A 25,250-nucleotide genomic window follows, 5' to 3' on the forward strand; every position below is an offset into this window, starting at 1 on the left:
TGAAAAAATACAATTTTAAAATTTTTCACCCTATTGTTCCTATGGGAGCTATAGGATATAGACGCCCGATCGGCACGCGCGCTTACCCTGATCAAGGTACGCACAAAAAAATACGATTTGGAAAGTTTCACGGGAATAGCTAATATTTTGCGCGAAAGATCCTGAAAAACGTCAAATTTTGACCGATTTCACCCTATTGTTCCTATGGGAGCTATAAGATATAGACGTCCGAGACGTAAGATATATCCGCTTTTACCCTGATCAAGGTACGCACAAAAAAATACGATTTGGAAAGATTCATGCCAATAGCTCTTACACTGAGCGAAATATCTTCATTTTTGTGAAAGCTATATCCGATTGTTCCTATGGGAGCTATAGGATATAGACGTCCGATCGGGTCGGCTTTCAAACTTGATCTGCGTACACATGTTTTAGGACGACTGTGAAAGTTTCAAGGCGCTAGCTTTTAAACTGAGCTCGCAAACGGTATTGAAACAGACATACAGACGGACAGACGGACAGACGGACAGACGGACAGACGGACAGACGGACATGGCTATATCGACTCCCCTATTGATCCTGATCAAGAATATATATACTTTATGGGGTCGGAAACGTCTCCTTCACTGCGTTACAAACTTCTGACCAAAATTATAATACCCTCTGCAAGGGTATAACAAATATCTTCCGAACCTCGTAGAATATTATTCCGGAAGTCCGTTAAATAATTTTTTCTTTAAGATTTTTTTGAAATATTGACTTAGAAAGCGTATCCATATTTCCAGTTTCCTATTCAGCCCGTCTCAGTTTTTTCACTTATTGGTCGTGGCCTTCGTGTCCACCGCGGGGTAGTTGCAACTGCCTGGCAGTCTGCACTCCGTGGTCTCTAGTCTCTGTCCGTAGTCTTCGACTTTGACTTCGTCTTCTAGTTAAAATCTCAGCTCTACGTGGCTCGAGTTTGGTTCGTGGTTGCCAGACAGACGGCGGTTGCCAACTAATAATTGCCAAAGGCCGGGGGAAAATACGTACGACTGGCAAGCGAATTTGCACAAAGTTGCAAATCATTTGACAGGCGGGGTGGCTGCAGCTACAAGATTTTCGCTCTGGCTCCGCTTTTGTTGGCTCTTGCATTCCGCTTGCGCGCTTGTTTGTTTTGCACAAATCTTTGGCTGCTGCTGCTGCTGTTGCCACTTTGATGATGTCATATGCAAATAAAAAAGAGATAAAGAAAAGCCACAGACAGAGGCCAAATTTTCATAGCTAATCTCGGCCGGGGCATGGAAATGACAAAGGTGATGCTAATGGTGATGGATATGGCTGTTGATTATGTCCCCTCGATCGGAATGCTGTTGCGATTTGTGTGTTTGCGCCACCAAGTGTTTGCCGGTGATTTATGCCAAATATTTGACTAATTCTTATCTCATTCATTGTATCTCTTTGCAGGTGAGTTCTGGCAGTGACATTTTCTAGATTGATTTCGGGGAATGCCTAATGATTTTGAGGTGCAACGGTAAGTCAGAGATTATCGCTGATAGTTATTATCAGCACAGGCAATAAATATATATTGTTTTGATTTAGTAGTGGAATTTAAAAATAATAGTTCAACATTTAAATATTATTGGATCACAAATCGTATTATTTTATTAGAAAAGATCGAATTTGAAGTTCTTTTTTGAAAATAAATATTAAATGAAAATATTAAATATATATTTTTTACTTTATTATATTTGCATATACCAAAAGAAATTCGGAAATTTTAATCTTTAATTAGTTTTTAAATGATACATTTATTGTGAATGAGGCTTAAAAAGTGTTTTTAAAAAAAGGTCGATCACATAAATAACAAATATACAACATTTATTTAATATTCTTATTATTTAAGGGTGATGACTTTTTTTGTTAACTTGTGTACTCACTTTTCTGCAAACAGATTGAAGATTTAAGTAAATTCAACCACTTCTATAATTTGTCTAAGCTTTAATTTAAATTATAAAGATTTTCACTTGTGGGGATCCACTTCCTACATCCTTGACCGCCCTCAAGGTTTGCATTGTAATCAACTTGAGTTTCGCACCATTGCCATTCGCCAGGCGAACTGGCAGCGAAGCGAGCTACGCAATTTGTAACTTGTTAAGGAGCGGAAAAGGGGAAACCCGCAGGCCAAGCATGACTTCTCCCCTTCCCTCTCGTCCTGTCCACCTGTATGCTCCTTCAGCTGAGTGGACATATGCCTAACGACCCATTAGTCACGTCAAATCAGCAACACGAACAGCCGCAAGTGCGAAAACAAAGGAGAGACATCGGCCGGGAAAAAACCAATAAAAAGCGGAGGGACAGAGCAATAGTAACGAAAGCAATAAAGGCAAAGTGATCGTGACCAATTGTTGGCATTTGGTCACTTGACCAACAATCAACATCCACTGCAGGAGAAAATGCAGCAGCAGCAACAGCAGCAGCAACATCAACAGACGTGCGACATCGTTTGGATATCTGCAAATATTTGCCCATGTTGACGAACTTGCGGCCATTTTCGCCCCACCCCATCCTCTCTCACCCACTTTACCCCATACTGGCCCATCGTTCATTTCAGACACTTTTGCGACGGGTGGCAAAAAGCAGACCAAATGTGCATAGACTGTCCGTCAAGTGACCGCAAAGGCTGCCAACACTATGCCACTGACCAGAATTTTTACCAGACCAGAAATATCCTTCCGGTCTTCCGGTTATTCGCTGTCCATCCACTCACACTTTCAAAGCTTTAACTTGTGTATATACAAAAATGAACAGAAAGAAACTTAATTTTTTTTATTAGTTAAAAACTTAAATCAAATGAGAATCGATTGTTTAAAACATATTAAATTTTTTGTTATACCTAAATTTAAACACATTTTATTAATTTGATTTTTTAATTATTTAATTAAAAGTTAAATTTAATTGACAAACGTTTGTTTAATAAATATTTATATTTTAAATATTTAATTTATTTTATTTTTACATTTTAATGATTATATTTATTTAAGAACATTAAAAATTTCACTGAAAATCTGGGCATGTGTAGTATTTTTCTCTAGTGATGTAAAAATTAAATAATATTTAAACTTATTTCCCAGTGCATTGTCTGCTTTTGTGCCCACTTGCAGGCGACGTTTTTGTTGGCTTGTGTCTGCGTTCAGACACCTTGAATCAAATGTATATATATTGTAATGGGACGTGACAGGTCGCATTTTATGTGCCTCTGATTCATCGGACGGCTCTTCATTGTCAGCTGTGGCGTTAAGAGAATTAAATTTATTTGCCATTTGCCATTGATTTGACAATTGAATTTGCGAATTAACACCAGTTTTGGAGAGCGTTTTTATTGCATTTCATGCACACACAGCTCCGGGACACATGTGGCACATGCAAATGAACACATTTCCCATTTCTGGCGTCGCAGAAAAATAAGCCACGAACGAATTTCGGAGATCGGGACAAGCTAAATCCATTTAGGGCTCCCCACCAAGCAGCAGCAACCCAACCAAACTCAAAACTGCCATCCTTTTCTGGTTTCAGGACCTATCCCAATGCAGAAAAGCGTGTGCAGAGTGCAGAAAAACGAATTTCAGGCAAATATTCCACCAGCAGCGTAAAAACCGGGGGTGAGAGATTCTGGGCGGGAAATTTACCCTATTTTTTCGGGGAATTTTCGCCCTCTAACTCTTAGAAATTCAGAATCGCAGCTTCCTCACGTAGTGTGCGTTATTTTTTGTGGCCTTGTCGGACAAGGGTACGATGACTTTATCAAGGGGATTGAGTTCTGATGGATACTGGACTGAAAGAACTTATATGTTTGCAATTTTTTCTACCACAAAGTTTGATGTTCAGTTAGGGAAGTGATTAACCTGTTGAAACTTGTGTCTATCAATATTTGTTTTGCTGGTTTTGAAGGGTGTTATTCGGTTAATTTCAGATCCATTCTTTAAAATACTTTATTTCAGTGCTTGTTCTTAAAAAGTCAGTTAAAATGTAATGGTCATTAACCATTTATTAAATACAAGAAAATTTTGCTTTGTATTGATCTGCAGTCTATTTCTTTATTTTTAAGTTACTTAATTTTTTTAGGAATTGTATAGATGTAAAAAAGTAATTCAAGTTATTTCAAGCGTATCTCTATTTTCGTATTGCTTTTCAAAAAACCATTTTCATGGTTCGGATTTTGTTTTCGCCCAAGTGCAATTGAGCTCTTGTGCTACTGGCCTCCCACTTCTATTTCCACTTCCACCTACTGCCATACATTCACGAAATGGGTCTAGTGCATGCTCAGCAGCCTTCGTCCTCCTCGTCCTTTGTCCTTGGTGTTGAGCTTCACTCGGCTCTGTTCTGTTCTGTTCGCTTTCTCTGCGTGTTTGCAGGCAAACAAATAGAAAACGGTGCCCGCTGTTTGTCGCCATATGTTCTGCTGTTGGTGGGGGATTGACATACCCCAAAAGAGGGGGTCAAAAAGGAGCAGTGAAGGGGGTTTTGGAGTCCCACGTCCGAGTAGCAGCTGCTGCACTAGCTGCCCGAAATTGAGTTTTTGGCCACGACTTGGATTTATTTGCATAGCCGACACAAACATTTTAAAGCTTCCACAGGAATGTTTAGACGGAGTAGGGTCAGTTTAGTAAGTCCAGAAAGTGAAAGGCACTGCGGCAAAAAGGAATTCTTAAAATTTTCCCGAATATTTTTAAACTTTTTAACTTAATAATATTTGCGATAAACGCAATCATAGACATATATTATTATACCATTTTTAATAAAAAAGTCAATTATTAAAAATTCGAGGAAATTCGTTTAATAAATATTTAATAATATTTAAAACTTTTCCTCGATTGTTAAACTGCATACATACAACCCTTAGTTTAGATTAATAAACCGTTTTTTTTATAAAATGAATCAAGAATCACTAAAATTATTTTAAACTAAATTGTTTGTTTTTTTTTTATTTTGATGTCTTAATTACATAATCATTAAAAACAAATGTAGGTATGTAGGGTTACATAAAGTGAACGTTAGTAATAGACAGTATTTCGTATAACTTTTCCCTCCGTGGATGAATGAATCCAGCGCCGTTTGCTGCGGCTTATAAGCTCAGGACTCCTGAGTCCTGAGAGTGCGTGCTCCCAGTCCTTGGACCTTGGTGCTCCTTCTAATCCTCGAATGCTGACCATCCAAAGTTGGAGCTGATGTGTAAATGCCGTCATAATGCTCGTACCGACGTCAGCTTGACAGCTTTTCCCAGCCCCGAATTGTAGGCGTGGCACGTGTCCGACCAAAGGATCAGATGGCTAGGGAAAGGAGGCAAAGGCAGGGGGAAGTAGCAGGTGAGGATGAAGGCAACACACACACACACACACACACACACGAGTTTTCATGGCGGCTTATTAGTATGCAGCTGTGCTCGCCTTTCGGGTCCAAAGAATGGGATTTTCCAGCCTCTCCATGAACGAGCGTGTGTGTTGGTGCATTTCCCTGGTTGAAAATGCGTGTTCGTGTCTTGATTCAGTTTGCCTTAATTAATTGCCTACGCTATTTGCTGGGAAAATCCCGAAACAGTGCTTCAAATTAACCTTTACATGTGTTGCCTGCGATGGCTGTTAATCTTCGATTGTTGGTGGCTTAGAAATTCACTCAATCCAACCTAATTTGGTATTAAGTATGCTATAAAAATCCTTAATATTATGTGTTTTTACCACGCAACAATTTAAAGCATTCACGTGTCAGTCAACATTTATGCATGCAATTTATCCGGAGGCCGCAAAAAACCCTCAGACCAATTTGCTAGATGCTTTCGTGAAAAAAACCGGAAAGCGCACAAGAAAAACCCGCAGGTCGCACTTTGCAGTTCAGATTTCGCAGAATTCGCAATTTTTGATTACATTTCAATCCCATCCAGCCACGAAAACCGAGGCGAAATATCTGTAAAACATAGAACATGCTCTCGAAAAGTATGTTGTGCGAAAAGCGAGGTCGAGGGCCGAAAGCCAAGCGGAAAAATGCAGCTAGAAAATATCTATCAAAATTAAATTGCAATTGAAATCGCGTTCACATTCGCACTCGCAGAGGGAATGGAAAATCGAGATGAAATGTTGTTATTTCGCAAGTGATTTTAATGCAGTGACTGTGACACTGCCGTTGTGATTGCGAGTTGATTTGTAACTTGATTTATGCAATTTGCTGCCCGAGAGTGGAAAAATATTTCCCAGCTTTCGTTTTCGGGTATTCGGTTATCATTTCAATTTGTTATTCAGTCGGGAGCAGCCTAATCTCATATAGGAATACGCAACATGGGGGGGAAACTGAATTTCCTGACTTGATTGGGTTGCCATTGGATTGAAGGGTGATATCTGATGGGTGATTGATGTCTGTGTGGGTTTGTTTACTTTCGAATGATGCTATTTTCAGCCCCAAATTCTTGGAATTTTTTTAAGAGAAGTCTGGATACTGTAAACTTTAATTAAGATATTGAAAGTAAAGAAAATTTTATATTTTTTAGAACTTGTTTAAGTGTTTCTTCATTTTGATCTCCCTACCCCATTTGGAAAACATTTAGAAAACATTTGCAATAGTTCAGATCCCCTGATGCTCTCCTTCCGTTATTATCTTCTTTTAGCAACTTTTGTCGGATGCGCTTTTCCCCCGCATTTTCCTCCCTTCCTCTGTCATTTCCCAGCTCAGCTGAGCTCACGTAATCAAGCTGCTCATTTCCCCAGTCACCAGTAACAAATCCTTCAGCTGACATTTCCCTTTTTAAAACTGCTTAACTTACTGCTTCGGTTACGGAGTGTAGCTGCACTGCCCCTGTCCCATTTTCCGCCCACTTTTCCCCCATTTTCCCACTGGTGGGTCTCCTAGCATCACAGCTCATTAATCAACTGGCGGTGAAGTTGCTGGCTGCCGTTTTTGCTCGCCCATCGTGTTGACGTGCACCTCGAAAATGTCACTTTCTTGGGCATGGAATTTCCCAACACCCCCCGTCCATCGGTGAAACTTTGGTTTTTGGTTGATTAATTGTTTAGTTAGTGATTAGGGAGAAATGGTGACCGCAGTTGGTCCGAAGCGAGGAGCCTTTAAGTTTGCGTCCAATTAAAATCGTTCACGAAGCGCGGCAAAAACGCGCGCCCACAAGATAAGGCACACGCGATTTTAGTCGCGGTCTCCTTATTTGTTTTGCGGTCTAAGTGAAAACCGTCAACCAGCTTTATTGCCACTCCAGTTGACGGTTTTGTTTTTCTCATTCCCGATCATCTTTTATTTTTTTAAACATTGTTATGCCCCGGCAAACACTTGAGCACACACATTTTTCGACTCTTGTCTAAAATGCAGCTTCCAGTTTGCGTCCTGCCATGCATTTTAGCCTCCTTTCTCCTTCTTTCGCCCCATTGAGTATTTTTTCAAGAACAATTCCTTTCACGTATGAGTGTGTGCGTGTCTATTTTTTTTGCGAATTTTTCTGCATACTACTGCTGTGCAAGTTTTCATCATCGTCAAAATGGAAAGCGTCGTCATAAGAGTTCCGTTGTCTCATGGATCAGCTTCGCCACCCTCTTTTCACCAAGAATATTCTATTGTCAAAGTTTTCAGTGGGCTGTACTTAATTTTCAAATGAGTTCTCATGCTTATCCTTAAATGCATCAAGATAAACTTGGTTCAACATCGGTAAATAAAATGAAATAATTTGCATTTTTAAAAGTCTAAAACCTAAAAATATGCATAATATAATTTTCTCATTTTAAAACTATATATTGTCAAAAAAAAATATTTGCAAAATACAATTCCTTTCCGTTTCCGTTTCAGTGAGCGTTAGTTGAGTTTTCCCACACTCTCTTTTTTGTTGCCAAAAGTTTGTTTTTATTATCTGACTTAACTCCCAGCATATTAAATAATTTTTACTTTCATTTTCTTGGGGCTGTCAGAAGAGGGAAAACGTGGAAAACACTTTGCCGTCATTCATGTTTGTTCATGTTGAGCGTAAGAAAAGTTTTTCACACAATTAAGTTGAGCAAAATGCTGCTGCGGCAGACCCGAAATTGAAAGAAGTCGTCGCCAGGACCTCAAAATTTAGCTGCAGCTGCTGCTCCTGACTGTTGTTGTTTGTTGTTGCACCAACAGAAAATTGAAATAAAACTTGTCTGCCGAGAATCCGTTCCCATATTTTGTGTGGCGTAAGTTTTTATTTCGTTTAGGAAGCCTGAATTAAAGTTTAGAAAAGGTGAAGTGTTATTATGTTTAGCCAAAAATATTAGAACAATAAAAGAGAAATCTTTTGTAAGCTAAGAAAAAATAAACTTAGAAAATATATTTAAAGAGCGTATGAACTTATTTTTGAAACATTTTATTAAATACATTTTATTTTTAAAAATATATTTCTTAAAAAAAATACTTTTTTCCACGTTTTTGAAAGCTTTTTTTGTACTTGGTGAGTTTATTACACTTAACAAGAGAATCGTAAAATTTAAAAAAAATCAAAGCCACGCAGCCAACAATAAGAGGGAATTATTTTAAGAGTTTAAAATCTCTGCCACTTTATAAAACTACTCTGATTGTTAACCATCCCATCCTTCATTTAATTTCATTTTAAATGCACTTGAAACGATTAGGAAAATATTCGACCTTTCCTCAAACACTCCAACGTTTTGTTCTGTTATCGCCGACGTGAAATCATCGTAAAAGTACAAAATGGTAACCCAAAGGTACGGAAACAAGTGAAACCCAAAATGACTTGGCCGAAATGGCATTGTTATTTGTGGGTTTGTCTGTTTACATTGATTGCTGGCCGAGATACAATAGCGAGAACGAACGAGTTTCAGTACTACAGTACATAATGCATATATTTGTAGCCTTTGTATCCTGTTTTGGGGTGAAATATATATACAGGGATCCTACCTGAGAACCGGACTCGGCGAGAGGTCCATTGTGCTAGGTCAGGCATCAACGTTAATCCAATTAGTTAGACAATGCCCGTTGGAATTCGGTCTTTGGTATTGGGATCTCTCGGGTCTCGTGCGGATCGAATTTTGTGAATACGCCCACGTCAGCCTTCTAATCTGGTCCGCCATTTGTTGATGCACTTAATTAGATGGGTGGAGGAACTGGCTCTGGCTGGCAGGAACTGAGAGTATTTGGTTTGGAGCCTTTCAATTGCTGGCGCTTTGGCACGTCTGCAGCCCGATGATTATAGAAATATGTCGAGAATAATCTCGAAAATAAGCTTTGACTAAGAAGCCGCACGTTGCCATCGTTAGGCCGGCCATTAACTGGAATTGGCTCAAATTGTTTATGGAAAATGCACACACGTAGACAGACAAAGGACTCAGCTCCCTCATCGCAACACAAACGCATTTCAGCCGGCCAGCAAATTATAATGTTTATGGCAGATGGAGATAGTGGGATTCACAACATTATTGGCTTCTGTTGGTGCAAAGGGGCATTGTATTCCGAAGATAGCAGCTTCAGCTGGTGAAAACTTCGGAAAATTCCTTGATTCTGGTGTCTGATTTCAATGGAAGTAAGCTAATTAATGACTTCAGAGAGATTAGGATTTTGTGCATCATACTAAAGCTTGCAGCTCAGTTAATTAGGCCATAAAATTATTGTATTAATATAATTCAAATGATGGGGAAATTTCTAAAATAGAATGGCAATTTAAACTGCCTTTATAATTGTCAAAGATAATTTTGGTTATAAAAGTACTGAAATTTTTTTGCCATTAAAAGAATTTGACTTGATTTAATACTAAAAAACACTTAAAAAACATACTGATGTAACTAGCGAATTTTCTCTAAAAGGCGGAACTTTTTAAGAAGTTTTTTTATGGCTGATGAAGTAAGCTTCTTAAAAATCATTAAGAAGTTATCTCATTTCGCTTCATTAATGGCATCTGCTAACCTCTTATGTCAGGGCTATAAAATCAGCGGGGCTTTGCTTAGACTTCTTCTGGTTCTATTACCCGGTAGAAAATGAGACCCCTCACTATTCTTCCTTTCTCCTTCTCTGTTTTCCTAAAGATAGATGCATTTCTATTTCTGTGCTCCACACGCAACCTGCTCCCCGACGACTTGTTTTTCCCACCCCTCCAACTGGAAAATCTCCTTGGCTAATTGCAGCTTCAACGCCTTTCAACACGCTGCAAATGCCGCTTTAATAGCCTCCTCCCGCCTGGGATTGCCCCCGCTTTTCATCGGTTTTCCCCTTAAACGCTTCCTGCTTCTTGGAGTATGCAAACTATGTCATTGGGTCTTCTGGTATTTTTTTTTGGGGAATCGGAAAATCTCGAAATGCTGCTGCCTTTTCAGCTCGTGTTTGCTTTTATTGTATTTTCTTGTTAGCTATTTACATTTTCCGCCGCTGCATTTTCCATTGAAAATTTCTTGCAGCTTCTCGGGAACCTGGCAACTCGTTAAAAATACCCACTTTGGAATCTACATCTCCCAATCTTAATTTTATCTCCGCACACCTTTCACCTTTCTAACTTTACTCCTATGGAGAAAGGGGCGTGGCAGCTCAGCCGTGAGATTTATGCAAATTCTTCGTCGCGTTGGCAATCGATTAACTCCTTTAGTTTGTGCATGAATGATCAATTAAATGCAATCTGTACTTCACTTAAAGTCACCTAAATAATAAATTTTAAATCTATAAGTAAATAAATAGTCATTATGTTTATTACCATGATATATTCAAAAAAATTTAAGATAATTTAAATACTCGAAGCATAATAAAACATGTAATTAGGAATCCTGAGACTTTGCAGAACAATTAGCTTGTTATCAACACGAATGTATTTAATAAATATTTAATGATGTTCTAACGTTTATGCCTAAACACCCCTACACTACTACAACGCACTGTCCTCACATGTCAGGCACTGACCTTTGACTACAGGAACTTTTGGACGGCCTTCAAAACAAAAGCCAACGACAAACAGATGTCATTTGATGATGACAAATATTTGAATGTCTCTCCCTCCCTTTCTCTATCTAGCAATCTGTCTCACTCTGTTGCCATCTCTGTCTGTGACCCCGGGGGGCAACCGGAAATTGCGCTGCTCTTTAACTGGGGTTAGGTACCCTTTTTTTTTGTTTTTTGGTTAGGGTTTTTGGCCTTGGGCCCTGGCAGTTTTATCTTGAGTCAATTTGCTTTTCCCCTCATCATTTTCAGGCTAAGCGGTTTAGGGCAATGAAAAGTTTTTCGCCCCGGAAAAACGCAGGGAAAAGTGTCATAGATCAGCATTGTTGGTGGGCAAACTATTTTCAATAATTACCAGGAAGTGGCTGTCAGATAGTGAGAATCTTTGACAGACCCCTGGTTATGGAGGAGCTCATCTCAATTAGGGGATGACTTTGTTCTCGATTTGGCTTCGATTTTGAATTGAGTTATCCCTCCTCCTTTGTGAATCCTCCCTATCAATTTCAAATTTGGTTTTTATGATTTCGGTGGCGTCTCATTTCTCATGCCATTCCTCGTTTGCGGTTCCCTCTGCCTCATTTGCATTTTGTATTGAATTCGATTTCATTTCTTTCGGCAGCTGCTGCCCCCTGCAATTCCCATTCTCCTCGCAAACCGAATGGCAACTTAGGCAAATTGAATGCGGTAAATGTGAATTGGAATAAAAAAAAGAATGTTGCAAAGTAAAACAAAAGCTAATGCCAAGGGCAATGTGGAACAGCCATCCTTCGATGGAAAATGATTCTGCCAACGATTTCATTTGGCTATAAATATAGCCCCCGATCCATTACACAATAGGAGCCGCAGCTAATGGAACAGACTCCCCTTTTACCTTTGGGTTTTCCTTTTCTGCCGGCCTGTCTACGTGGATTCATTTTAATTAGCGGCTACAGAAAACATTAAATGAAAATGCAGTTGGCGCCTCATCGTGAGAAAAACGGCAAAGCGGCCGGGGCAAAAAATAAAAGGCAAGGAACAGGTATGGAGAAAGTACGCCCTAAGAACCGAACCGGTATATACTCTTAAAACTGATATTTTACGAAAACGTAAAACTGATTTAAAATTTGTTAATGGTAATATTATTAGCTACTGAAAAGAAAAAACTATTTTTGTCGCAAAACCAATATTTGTTTATTCCCTAAACGAAATACTGTTCTGACCAATATATATTAATTTTTTGTTTTTTAAGTTTATTAGAATAGTTTAATATAAAAAATTTTAAAAATATTAAGTTGAACTAAACGCTTTTCTTTTTACATAATGTTTTAAGAAATTTTAAGCTTGCATAAAGAATTAATAATACCCTAACTGTTCAATGAAATAACTAATTATAGTTAAATGTCAGCCACAATTACGATATAACTCTGGGAGAGTTATATTTTTAGTGTATTACAAATAATGAAGTGTAAAAAAATGTGCGGCTGCTTTCACCAGTCCCCGAAGCACAACAAAATCAGCACACGAGGTTCGCTGTGTAAAAGGGGATTGGGTGGGGCATCCTCGCCTGGGTGGGCTTCATGGTGTTTTTGTTGGAGCTGCCGCCGCCACCACTGCTGTATGTGAAACATAATAATTTGTAAACATTTATCAATTATGCAGCAACAGCAGGAGCGGAGCAATAACATGGTTGGTATTGCCATAGCTGCCCCTCGCGCCCAAAGCTCTTCTAGCCGTGGCCAACTGGCCACATAAATTTCCACGCCGGCCGCCATCTCCACTCAGTGGGGTTCCCCCTTTCAGAGAGATTGCACTCAGCGAAATCGACGATAGTTGGAAACATTTGTCTGAAGTTGATTGAGGAATAATACCTCTTAAAGTATATCATTAAATTTCTTCCGTTTCTTATGGGAGTCAAAATAATCTAAAATGTAATAAAAAAGCATAACTAAAGTTTTAACTTTACTGCATTTACATTACAATTTTCTCAGTGCAGATGAGCGGGGAGTTTTCTGAAGAGGCAATAGTGGGCTGCGCATTCCAGGGGCGTTTTTCGGCTTTGACTTTGGCGGTTTTCTGGCCTGGGCGTTGATTCGCCTGACCAAACATGCAATTAAGTGCAAGTGGGCAACACCTCTGCCACGGCCTCATCGTCATCATCATGATACTCCGGGGGGTGGGCAGCTGGACAGGTGAATTCTGAGGATTATAATGCGTGCCCGCAGCTCGCCAGCTGGAATGCCCTTGTGGAGCCCATCAATCATCCAGCAGGCCCACTTGCTGACAACAACAACGGCGAAAAGTGCATCGCACAATGGGTGGGTCATCATCAACGTGACCGAGACCTAATCCCAGGCATCTGCCAAAGCGGCAGGTGCCAAAATCCCAGAGTGTCGAGGTGCCAAGTGCCAAGACCCAAAACCCAAGTCCTCAGGGTATTCCAAGGACCTAAAGACGACCTATCAGGCTGGGTGACAATGGCATGTCTGAGCTAATTCCAGTGAATTATGGTGCGTGCTAGGCCCAGGAAATATTTTAGGCCAGTAAGGGAAGCGGTTTAAAAGTTGAAAGTATCAGATTCTTATTAAACATATGTCAGGGCGAATTGTTCTTGGTGCTTTAATCATACAAAAGAAAAGTATGTCAATTTGTTGCAATGCCTGAATATTACAACTTTTTTTTTTAAATTAAATTATTTTGGGTAGAAATTTAGTTCGTTATAATTAAATGTTTTTTATAATTGATAATTTTTAATTATTTACCAATGCAATATTTTCAGAGTTCTGGAACTTGATTACATCTTATAATTAAATGGGTATATTATAAAAAAAAGAGTTAAAAAAATGAAAAATTTCCTTATTAGCATTGCAGGGCCCGAAGTAATTATTAGCAATTGATTTTGTAATTTTTCAGGTCGGGTTGATTGCACTTTAATGGTAGCACCTACTTATCTGAAGAACTAATTAACCCATGCACATCAAAGACTGCACGAAAACCATTATTTCCCGCTGCTCGAGAATGTTAATCTTGCTCAAAGGAACTAGTGTAATAGAATTAGTTGAACAAACAATCAAAAAGTGCAATTTTAATCGAGTTGCCCACGGTGGGAGCGTGTTGCAGATGCAGCGGCAACATGTTGCAGGTTGCTGCTGCACCCACACGTGCGCACCCGCAGTGGGTGGGGGAGAGAATGGGTGCGGGTTTCTCTCTGGCTCTCCATCGCGACTCTCTGTTTATGCCGGCCAGCTGTTTTCTGTTTACCATCCACACGGCAGAAATGAGGGGAAATGTTGCTAGTGTAAAGGCCGGAGCAACAAATGTTGCAGTCGTTTTCTCGTTTTTCGAAAATTTTCAGCATTCAACGGTCTATCATTCTGGTCGTCGGTTCGTTCGCTATCTCGAGTGTCGCTTGTGGGCCTGTGTGTATCTGTATGTGCGTTGCTCACTTGTATCCGAGTATTCGGTATCGGTATCCGAGTATCTTTGTGGATTGTGAAATGGTCAACAGGCAGCACGCGTGTTTTTGAGTTTTCCCCGCACAACATCTTGAACTTGCTCCAAAAAAAACAGAGGAAAAAAATTACTTGGCATTTGGCAATCAATTGTTTGTCTAGCCGATTTCCTTTGCGTCTGTGTGCCAGTATTCTCTTGGCCTCCAATTAAAGCCAAATGATTCACAAAGCGGCTTTTTTCATTCACAAAAAATGCGTGACACACTTTTCGGTTAGCTTATGATTTATGCCACGCTTGTCACATTAACAACAAGCGCAAAATGTTTTAGACAAGCCACAAAAATCTCCGAGATTCTGTGGAAATATTTCAACATTTTTTAAAAGAGTCGGTTTGGTGAAGCATAGAAAAAATTACGAGAAATGTAAAACAATTAATTAGAAAACCCCTAATTAATTAGAGCAGCCGCAATTAATTTAAAAACTAAAAGAAAAGGATCGCGGCACCGTTTGTTAAGTGGAGTGTAGAAAACAATACCAAAAAAAGAAAAAGAAGTGTAAAGCGATCGAAGAAAAAGTGCTGAAACAAAATGCAGCTAAATACCCTGCAGCTAGCCTTGATTTTCCTCAACTTCGTACGGCTAGAGGCCCAGGCTAATGTTCAGAATAATGGCTGGCAGAAAGTGTTGTCTGATGACTTCAGACGAGAACGTGATAAAAGTTCAGCCAGAACGCGCAAGATTCCGCAGGAGGAATTGCGGCTAAGACACGAGCAACATCATCTGCGGCAGCAGCAACATCAGATGGCGTGGGAGCAGCAGTTGCAACTGCAACTGCAGCAGCATCTGCAAGAGCAGCAGCAACAGCAAGAGGAACCTCACAGCCGGCCAGTGCGTCATCATCAGCATAAATCTCAGCCCAGGGAACTGGCCAAGAAGCCCATTAGACAGGCACCGCGTTTTGCCGATGACAAGGCCAAGATTTTGGACTCCCAGCGCAGACTGCAGTACAACGAGTACGATAACGAAGATCTCGAGTTGCACACCATCCAAACCGACGGCGATGAGGGGACGATGGGGACCTTCTCCCCGCGGCAATGGCAGCAAATCGAAATTGCACATCGGCGGCAGAAGGAGCAACATCAATTGCAGTTGCTGGCGCAGCGACAACAGCAGCGACAACTGCTGACAACGACAGCGACATCGACGGAACCCAATGATGCCAAATCGGAGGATAATGATGTGAGTGAATCCGCGGGGACTCGATTTAATGGGTTAGACACAAAACAGGAAGTTATTTGGGCAGCAAAGAAGGATTCTCGGGAATCTCAGCGTGCTTGGTATTTTTGCAATTTAAAAAACTTTTTGCGATTTTAATAGCCCTTATTGTCCATTAATGCCTCTGCATTCAAAATATGAGCGTTTATCAAAGAAAAACATACATTTAAATACGTAATCAGCTGAATAAATTAAAAAAAAAGAACATAAATAATGTCTGAATATAAATATGTTGTTTCCTTGATTAAAGCAATTTGGTTCTTATAAACTGAATAAATGAGTTGCTATAGCCATAAGTTTAAGATTGCATTATATAATACAGAATAATAATCAATAAATGCCAACCTGGCTTATGGCTTTTCAAAATCAGAGCTAATTAATAGCAACAAACATTCCACTTAAGATAATAAGTAAACTCTACCTACGAGATCAATACTTTAATTGGACAATGAAAACCCATAGGTTTATTCAACAGATTTGATTTGCAATGCATGCACAACAACAATATTTGTATAATTTGATTACTGCTGAATGCAATAAATCGCTTTGCTGACAACATGAGACAGGTTGACATTATTTAACTTTGCCCAGATTTTTTCATGTATATATGTAAATTCTTACTAGGTTAGAATTGGCCAAGCAATTTGCACTTTTCATTTCAATTAGAGAACCTCGATTCGGATTCCTCACCCCCATTACATTTCATTTGATTTCTTTTTGTCTTAGTACCCGCAGAATTTGCCACTTGGCATACAAATTAATTTGTTTTAATTGTGACTGCACGGCACGTTCCTTTCAGATCGCTTCGAGTCGATTAGGCTGTTTTTTGTGATTATTAATTGCCCTGGGTAATTGGTCAGATACAATTGAGATTTATGCGATCGAATGTTGAGCAATGCAAAGTGTTTACCAATGCGTATTAATTGCAAAATGTGTACGATCTGGGAATCTTCCCCTCATTTCTCAGTTTTCCCTGGAATATTCCAGCAGTTAGCAACCAAATGATCATAAGATTGGAATTTTTTATTTAGTAACTATTTTTAAGAATTTTCGGGCGACATTGAGAGAACTTGTGTGGTTATCGAAGAATGTCTTTTGAACTAAAATGGTATTGTGTCTAAACCAGAAAAGTACATATATACAATACAATTTACCATTAATTTTATCATATAAAAAACATTAAAGCATAAACAATTTATGCGTATTTTCATAAAATAAGTCATAATATGTATAAATCCATAAATTAGTTTTGGGGATTATATTTTCTAATATGTTTCCATATATGTATACATAAATTTCACCTGAAGTACTTTTCTAGTCTAAACAGTAATTAATGACTAGTCCATTATCTGCATAAACAACAAATGCATTCTAATAACTTACTAATAGTTTCGGAAAGATTTACATTTGAAATTATTAGCATACTATTTAGTATTTATGTATCGCTAAGCTTTAACATTTTCAAATTCCTTTTTTTTTGATTTCCTATTCTGATTTAACGATGTGCTAACTCACATTTAGGGCATAAACAATTATGGCATCTAATTATAAAAGCGAGTGTGGGACTTCTTTTATCTCAGACTTTTCGATTCCCTGGCCTTTCCAAAGTACTTAAATTTACTCTTCCTTACTTCACTGAATCTTCTATGTATTTCTCGATTTTCTTCTGTTTTCCCACCCACTTTTATTTGGCGCCTTTTGCTTAAACATCCAGCAGTCAGTTTTATTTGCTTTTCAAATCGATTCCTAACACTTTCACTTCTCTAACGTACTCCCCATTTCCCTGGCACTTTTCCTCATCCCCTTGGCTTTTCCTGTGTGGTTGCTGTAACTTTTGCAATCAGTCTATTAGCTCGAATTCGTTCTGCTTCACTGGCGGCACCCATTCCACCTCCCACGGCCTTCCCCCCGGATTTTCCCCCACCACCATTGGATTTTCCTCGGGAGCCACTTCAAACATTTTGGCGGGCGTAAACAAACGCAGCTGCAGCTTCTGTGGGGAAAATTGGAGGCACTGCCTCTTGCACATTCAATTAATTCAAAGCATTAAAACAATTAAACGTTTGTGGCTTCATTGACTTGGCCCCCTTTGCCACGCCCCTGTTTGCCAAATGCAGGCCCCACAAACGCCCCCTCTCCCTCGCTGTGTGACCCAATTTTCACACAAATTAGTGAAGCTAATTTTTAATGATGATTTTTTTTGGTTCAGCCACTTTACTCGGCATTTTTCATAATTTCCACTACCAGTAATATTTTATTTTTAGGAAATTTATTTTGTGGCCACCCCTTTTCAGAGCAACACTTTTTTGGCCCGACAAGTGCAATTGAAATAAACATGGAAAAATAAGAAAAATCTGCTCTATTTTTGAGGAAAGCTGGAACTTTTTTAGAGAGTGGTTGGGATGGAAATGAAGCAGGGAGTTGGAATCACTTTTTTGGGTGAAGTGGCTAGGATTTCACAGATTCCCTTGCGCCATGCGTTTTAACTCATTTGCACCTAATTGTCATGCAAAAGTGAGCGAGAAATGCAATGGAGAAAATGAAATGAAAAAGTAGAACAAAAGGAATGTAAAAAGACAGGGAAAAAATGTAAAACAATTTTAAAAAAATGCTTCGTGTAAACCCTGTTCCCGGCAACTGCGGTTACTATCTTGGAGATACACTATCCATTGTTCTTAAAACCAAAGAAAATCCAACCCCTAAAAACCCCCAAAGTCCCACCCATTTTTTTTAACACCAAATTTGTTGACTTAATCTGCATTTTGTATTTGCATTGCATGCTTTTTACATTTTTATTCAGCTGGTCAGCGAAAAGCTTTGCAAAAGAAAGAAAAGAAAACTCAGCATGGCTCCAATTCTGTGTCAGGATTTTTCCCTTGGGAAAGGAAAATAAGTGCGATATACAGAAGGAGAGCGAAATGCAATGCTAGAACTTTATGAGAGATCTTAAATAGTTTTCAAGTTTGCATTATAACGTGTATGGTTAATTGGTAATGGTAATTGGTATTGTTTATACGCAATTTTTATGTTTACACTTTATTCCTAGTTAATTGGGGAAATTTAATAATTATATTATACAATATTGTTTTGGCGTACCTTTTTGTAAAATATATTACTGTAAGTTTATCTAAATAAAAATAGTTTTTACTGTCTGTAAAAGTAACTTATTGGATTAACATTTAATTATAAATTAAGGTTTTACAGAAGCCCCTATTTAATGCAGGGTCGTCTATCATCTTTTGACTGAAAAGGTTTTCCCACTCCCTTCCCATTTTGAGAAAGCATCCTTTTGTAGTCGTGCTAATTTTTTGTCACCTTAAGTACAACAAAAAGAACCCCCTTTTGGGGATCCTCCCTTTATTTGCCTGCATTCTCCCTTTTGTTAAATAGTCGGCTTGTTTTTTGTGGCGCCTCATTTCGCACATTTTCCTTGCTTTTCTCCATTTTCCCTGCCATTGTATTGTGCCCAGCTGTCCAGCTTTTCAGCGACTAAACAAAGCGAAAAACCCCCATCCCCTATATACGCATTTTCCCAGCATAGCATTAGTTTTCCCACAGGTTTTTCCTCTGCAGCTCCTCCTTTCTTATTTATGCATTCCGTTTTTCAGCGCAATATATATTTTTTCTTATTTCGTAGTCGTTTCTTTTTTAATTTTTTTACAGTTCTTCACCCAATTTTTGTGTTAGCATTGTAAATTGCATTTGTTTTTCGGTCTCGTTCTTTTCTCCACTTTTTTTAGCTCTTTCCTTTTTGCGTCTACAGCAGCCTGCATATTTTCCTATTTATTTCACTTGATGGTGGTTCTCTCTTCCACTGGAAATTCTGAGGATATTTTAAGAATAAGAAATATATAGCTTAAAAATTTCTTTTAAGATATTAATTGGAACTAAATATTTTAAATTGCCTAATTTATATTTTTACAAAGCATAGCCATTGATTGGTGTGTTACGAAATTAATTTAACATTAAAAAAAAATATTTTTTGTATTTGGTTTATTATTTATTCTGTTCTTCACTTCCGGTGGTTTGCCCACTTTTCTTTTTTCTTTCGGTTGTATATCGTTATTTGCATTTTGTCATCACTGCCCGCTTCTTTTTGCCTCCTCTCATTTTCCCTTTTACCCTCTGGTGTCCCTTGTGTCGCTTTAAGCGCTTTTATTACCCGCAATTTGCGCATTTTCACTTTTAGTTTTAATTAACTAAAAATTTGTGTGACGGTTACGCCCACCGCCCCATCGTTTTCCCACAAAAATTCGCCCGCGGCCTTAGCAACTTACCAACGTCCCTCCGACTCCGCTTTTCTTTTTTGATTTTCCATTTTTCTTATTTTGTGCTTGGCATGAACAGAATTAAATTTTTGTTTTTTCGCTATTTTATTTGCTGTCCTCATTTTTTTTTTTTGCTATTTTGCCCATTGCGCTCGCTTTGCATTTAATTTGTGTTTATGTTTTCCACACAATTTTATGCCATATTCTGTTGGTTTATTTTCTGGCACGCTTTTGTGTATTTTTTAGGTTTTGCTTACAATATTAATTATTCTCCAGTTGAGAAGGGGAAGTCCTGTTCAGTTGAGTTGCTTGTATTTATTGTGGAAGGGCTTCAAACAGTCTGGCCCAAAGTCCGCCCCTTTGCATTTCTCTATTCATTTTTCTCCGTTTCATATCAACGTGCAGAAGCCAATGATGGCCGAAATGTTTGCACTGCTTTTGGTCGGAATGCAAAGGCTTTGGATTTTAATATCTGCAAACTACAGTGAGTCCTTGGATATTATATTTGATTATTCTATATTATATCTGATTGATAAAATATATTAAAATCCAATGTTCTCGTTGATTTTTTAGATGATTTATTTTATCTAATTGTTGGATCTAAGTACGAAAAGAAAAATTATTTTTCAACGTATTTAGCAAGTGTTTACTGTACCTCTGCGCTGCCTTCCCACTTTGTGCTCTGCCATGTACACATAGTATCTTGTTGGCTTGTGGCTTTAATTAAACTGAACTTTCAGACACTTTGCCAAGACAACAACAGCCAACGAAGTTATATATCTCCCTCCCTCTGGCTTTTGTTCTGCAAACTAATTAAACATTGGAACTGCCTCAGCCCTATTCATATCCCCCCTTCAAGTTTTTACCACTATTAATTTATTTTAAATCGTTTTCGTTGTTCTCGTTTTTAACACTGCTTTCTTCTACTCCAATTACTGGGTGTCCCGTCTTCTTTTTTCTTGGACCTTTGGTGATTGATGACTCCTCCGAATTGGAGGTAACTTCATTTTGATTGCCTTGTCGAATTTGAGCGGCACCACTGACACATCATTTGTTTGGTGGTGTTTTGTTTTGCCGGCAATATCAATACAAGCCCCGAAAAATTCCCTCAATGCGATTGGCTTTTCAATTTTCCCCCATAAGATATAATACACACTTTTCTTTACCCTCCTTTGCCGGATTGGGCCATTAATCACGTCGGAGTCGCCTCAAATGTTGGTCTTTTCGGTTGTGTGGTCTTGACGTTTGCAACTCGCTTTGTAGGTCTTTCTTTGCTTTCTTCGTCAAAAAACACACACAAATTTATTATGGTCCACGCACCAATTGATTTGTGTTTACACATCTAAAACATCATCAAAATGTTGTTCAATAGCGAAGGGTTGGGTGGAAAAACAATGTACAATTTTTTTTTTAAATACTGTCATTGTCCGACCTCAAAAGCGGTGACATCAGACAAAGGGTTTCAAACATGAAGTAGATTTATACGAGGGCCCTTTACATAAGCTTTACAAATTAAGAGTAAGAAAAATTGTCAAAAGACGATTTTAAAATTATATTAATCATAATTAAACAAAATTAAGAATAATTCATACGTAGGATTTTAGCATTATTGCACTTCGATTTGGCTTAAACAATTATGCAAAAAGAAAGTAATTCAATTTAAAAATCATTTTAATATTCATCAAATTCGAATAAACAATTGCCTTGCTTTAATTAGCTTATTAATTATCCCAATGTTGTCTTAATAAACAAGTCACTACGTATAAGACAAGCGATTTATAATTAAAGGTAATAAATTAATAAGTTGTTATTGATATTAATGGTTTCATAATTACTTGGGACTTCCGCTGCTCCAAAAACTTTTTATTTTTAGGATTTGTTTACTTAGGAAAAATATTAATATTGGATCTGTGAGAATCTTTTTTCTGTTTTGTTTACCTTAGTCTGTGAATTCCACCTTGAAACAAGAACATTCCATTTGTATGGACTTGAGTTCAACGGCCCAAGGTCCTCATTCCTTTTTTATTTCCATTTCGATGCATTTACTGCAGTGCAGCAGCTGTTTCCAAGTGCAAGTGGCACTTTTTACTTGCAATAAACACTTGAGGTGAAAAAACCAATTGTACTTCCCCAGAAATTATAAACAAAGCTATTTGACCGGATAAACAACAGAAGCGAGAAATCCGAGCCAGTAATCGAAAAGCCAGAAACAAGAATAGAAGATTTTCCCCACCCAAAAAAGAAAAAAAATCAAAAAGGTCTCAAACAAAAAAGAAAAACTTCACCCAGAAAATGTGAGAAAAAATCTTTTGGCAAGCCATTAAATATGCCGAGCTGGCGATTGCTCTCCGAATGTTCCAACCGAGTGCAAATCAGTGCTGCCATCACTCAGCTTGAAAAACCGGACAGAAAAGCCAAAAAAAACAGGGAAAAAGAGGACAAAAAAATTTAAAAAAGGACAAAAAAAGGACAAAAGTAAATGCGCCTCCATTTTTCTGTTTTTACCAAAGGGTGATATATTTACTTAATATAAATGGATTTTATATTAAATTCAATTATGTAATGATCTATTGCGCCCGACTCACAACCTTCTTCGTTTGATCATTTTACCATGGTCAATTTTTGTGCGTATACGTAATAATCTAAAATTATTAAAATAATAAAAGCATTTCAAGTAACTATATTGGTAATACAAAAAAATGCAATATCTGCGTCAAACCCGAATAAGAGTCGTTCAAATATGAAATGTTTTTCTGACAAAAAGGCTGAGAGTAAAAATTGAGAACTTTTTAAAGTGTTTTCCTCTTTTTTTGCTACAGCAAAAATCGTACTATAAAGAAAGTCCATCGACTGCATTACATCTCTTTGATAATTTGTAAAAATAATTATTTTTAAAGTGCCGAACTTTATAAAATAATGGTTAAAACGGCGTTTTAGCATATAAAAGCAGGTTTATACACTTTCGACTAGCAAAAATAACACTCAAAACCTTATCTTTGAAAAAAGGACAGATTTCCGGATAGGGGATGTTTGAATTTTTTTCCGGATAAAGTCGTTAAAAAAGGGACAGATCTGTCCGGAAAGAGGACAAAATGGCAGCACTGGTGCAAATGTCTCAATCACCGAGCAAAAGTTAATGAAGCCCAACAATGCGCATGTTGAGCAACCAAATGAAGCCAATCGAGAATCGAGACATCATTCATAGCCGAGGGTTCTCCAATTCATCTGCTTGAGGGGACAAATTCGAGAAAAAATTCAAAGAATTTCCTGGGTCAAGTCTAATGCAAATTCGAATAAGGTAGCTGACTTGGAAAGTAATATTATTAATGAGATTAGGCGAAAAGTTGCCGATTATGGAATGATGAATTGAAAGAATTAATATTCTTGGTGTTTATTTAAAAAGATTAAGCTACAATCAATAAGAAAATAAACTAGATGCCCAATAAGGAAACAAAAGGAATATAATCTCTATAAATCAGGATACCTTCTTAATAAATTGTATTTATTGCGTACAAACAAAGGTTTAATTTATTAAAATGCTATTAATCAATAGAATTGTCGGTACCCCGAAATTTCCAGAAATTCGTTGAGTTCCCATTTTGAGGTAAGTTATCCCCACCCTAACTTCTCCAAAGACTAAACAAAACTGTGCGGTGACAAGTTGCCCTTCTCTTAATGCCATTGGATTTGGTTATTGAATTTCTGGGGAAATTTAATTGACTACCGAAAAGCGACATAAACGAAAAATGAAAATTGAGGCCCTCGTCAAATCTTTCGACTGACATAAACTGATTGAAAATGCGGGCGGTCGAATCGGTCGAAAGAGAAAGGGAGAGAGTGGGAAACAATGTTTGACTTGCCAACGGCGATTCACAGATTGCATCCGAGAGATACGCAGATACTCGGTTACTGGATACTGGATGCTGGGATGAATGGGGAGCGAATGCCCCTACAGTGAAGTGGCAATTGCCAAGTGCACACGCATTGAGTCATTCAGTCAGACAGGCATTCCAGCAGTCAGTCATTCCGGCAGTCTGCCGTTTAGTCAACCGCACAATGTTGCCTTCTAACGAATCAACTAAGAAAGATACTATCTGCAAGATACTTTCGTATGCAGTGCAGCTAACTGAATTTATGTCTGGTGCAAAAAGCGAAACAGAACCAGATAGTGATGATGATCCAGCAGATGACTAACTGACAGGCCGTTGATGGGTGGCCTGCACTGAACTCTCCACCACATGTTGACTTCTTGTCTTGTTTCTGTCAGATAAACTTGTTATTTTTGCCTTGTGGATTTTTCTCTATTCCTGCTCTTGGCGCCTAGTTCGTGCTTTTAATTCTCGGCTTAATTAAATCATCGGGCCAAGTCGCCCCGCAGCAATTTGTGGGTCATATTTCGGCCAAATTTATGACAGCTTCGTTTCTGACTTGTGCTAAGTAGAACCAACCATAAATTTCAGACAGACTTCAGAGTGCCACGAGCAGGTTGAGTTCAAGTTGGAGTTTTCAACTCGAATCGCCAAAGTGGCTGAGTGGATTTCGTTGAGGGGGTTAAGTAACCCATAAATGTCAGGAAAATCTCGTAAAGTTTGGAATGTATGGGGTGCAAATTCAATGGATTGGAAGTAGACTAAAAATCAACAAACAAAATAAGTAGATAAAGTAATAAATACAATTTTAGAAACTAAGTTTTCTTCGAATGTATAAAACACATTTGCCTTATTACAGAGGATCTGGATAGGGAATAAACTGTACCCCATAAAAATACAATTTTTTATACCCATTTAATTTAATAATAATTAAATTCCCGAAAACTTTCTCCAGGGAATGTCAGTCTAATTTATTAACCCTATTCTATCAATTATGATTCAGACTGAAAATCGGTTTACTGCTCTATCAAATTTCATATCTTTCACGATCTTTGACCCATTTTCCAACTCCACTATAAGCTCCATAAAAACGCATTTATATCCACAACTATTACTTATCTAATAAACGGTAATAAAAGCCCTCACTTTCATGCTTAGCCACAGAAGTCAAACGATCACATAAAAGATGTCAAATAATAGAAAATGTCAACTAGTGTTGTGACCCAAAGTGAAAATTGTTTTTATTATCGCTAGTAAAATTGGAATATAATTTTTCCTGGCCATTAAAGGCATATAAAAAACTGGCCAAGATTAGAGGTTTTTCGTCTTTTGAATGCCAATGGTCAGCGTGCGTGTTTCATGTGATGGTCGACCACAAATTGCTTAATTGGGTCTGAAAGGGGGGAGATTTCAGGGGGGATTGGGAATGGGTTTGGGACTGGGAGTGGCACCGAGTGGCCACCGTGTGCCATCAAATGCTGACAACTT

The 25,250-nt window shown here is 38.2% G+C and overlaps 1 protein-coding gene across 4 annotated transcripts in view; it reads left to right on the top strand.

The window, feature by feature from the left end:
* The window catches only part of Pvf3 (PDGF- and VEGF-related factor 3), a 73,674-nt gene that overhangs the window by 15,579 nt on the left and 32,845 nt on the right, over positions 1–25,250 (top strand). For 2 of the 4 annotated variants that reach the window (XM_070218167.1, XM_017149147.3), the window contains exon 1: positions 14,913–15,589. The exons of the other annotated variants lie outside the window; for them this stretch is intronic. In XM_070218167.1, the coding sequence (XP_070074268.1) occupies positions 14,939–15,589 (651 nt within the window). In that variant the 5' untranslated portion in view covers positions 14,913–14,938. Of the gene's footprint in view, positions 1–14,912; positions 15,590–25,250 lie in introns of those variants that run through there. 4 annotated transcript variants of the gene reach the window in all.

Source organism: Drosophila takahashii, chromosome 2L (assembly GCF_030179915.1).
Source record: "Drosophila takahashii strain IR98-3 E-12201 chromosome 2L, DtakHiC1v2, whole genome shotgun sequence".
Taxonomy (NCBI): Eukaryota; Metazoa; Arthropoda; class Insecta; order Diptera; family Drosophilidae; genus Drosophila; species Drosophila takahashii.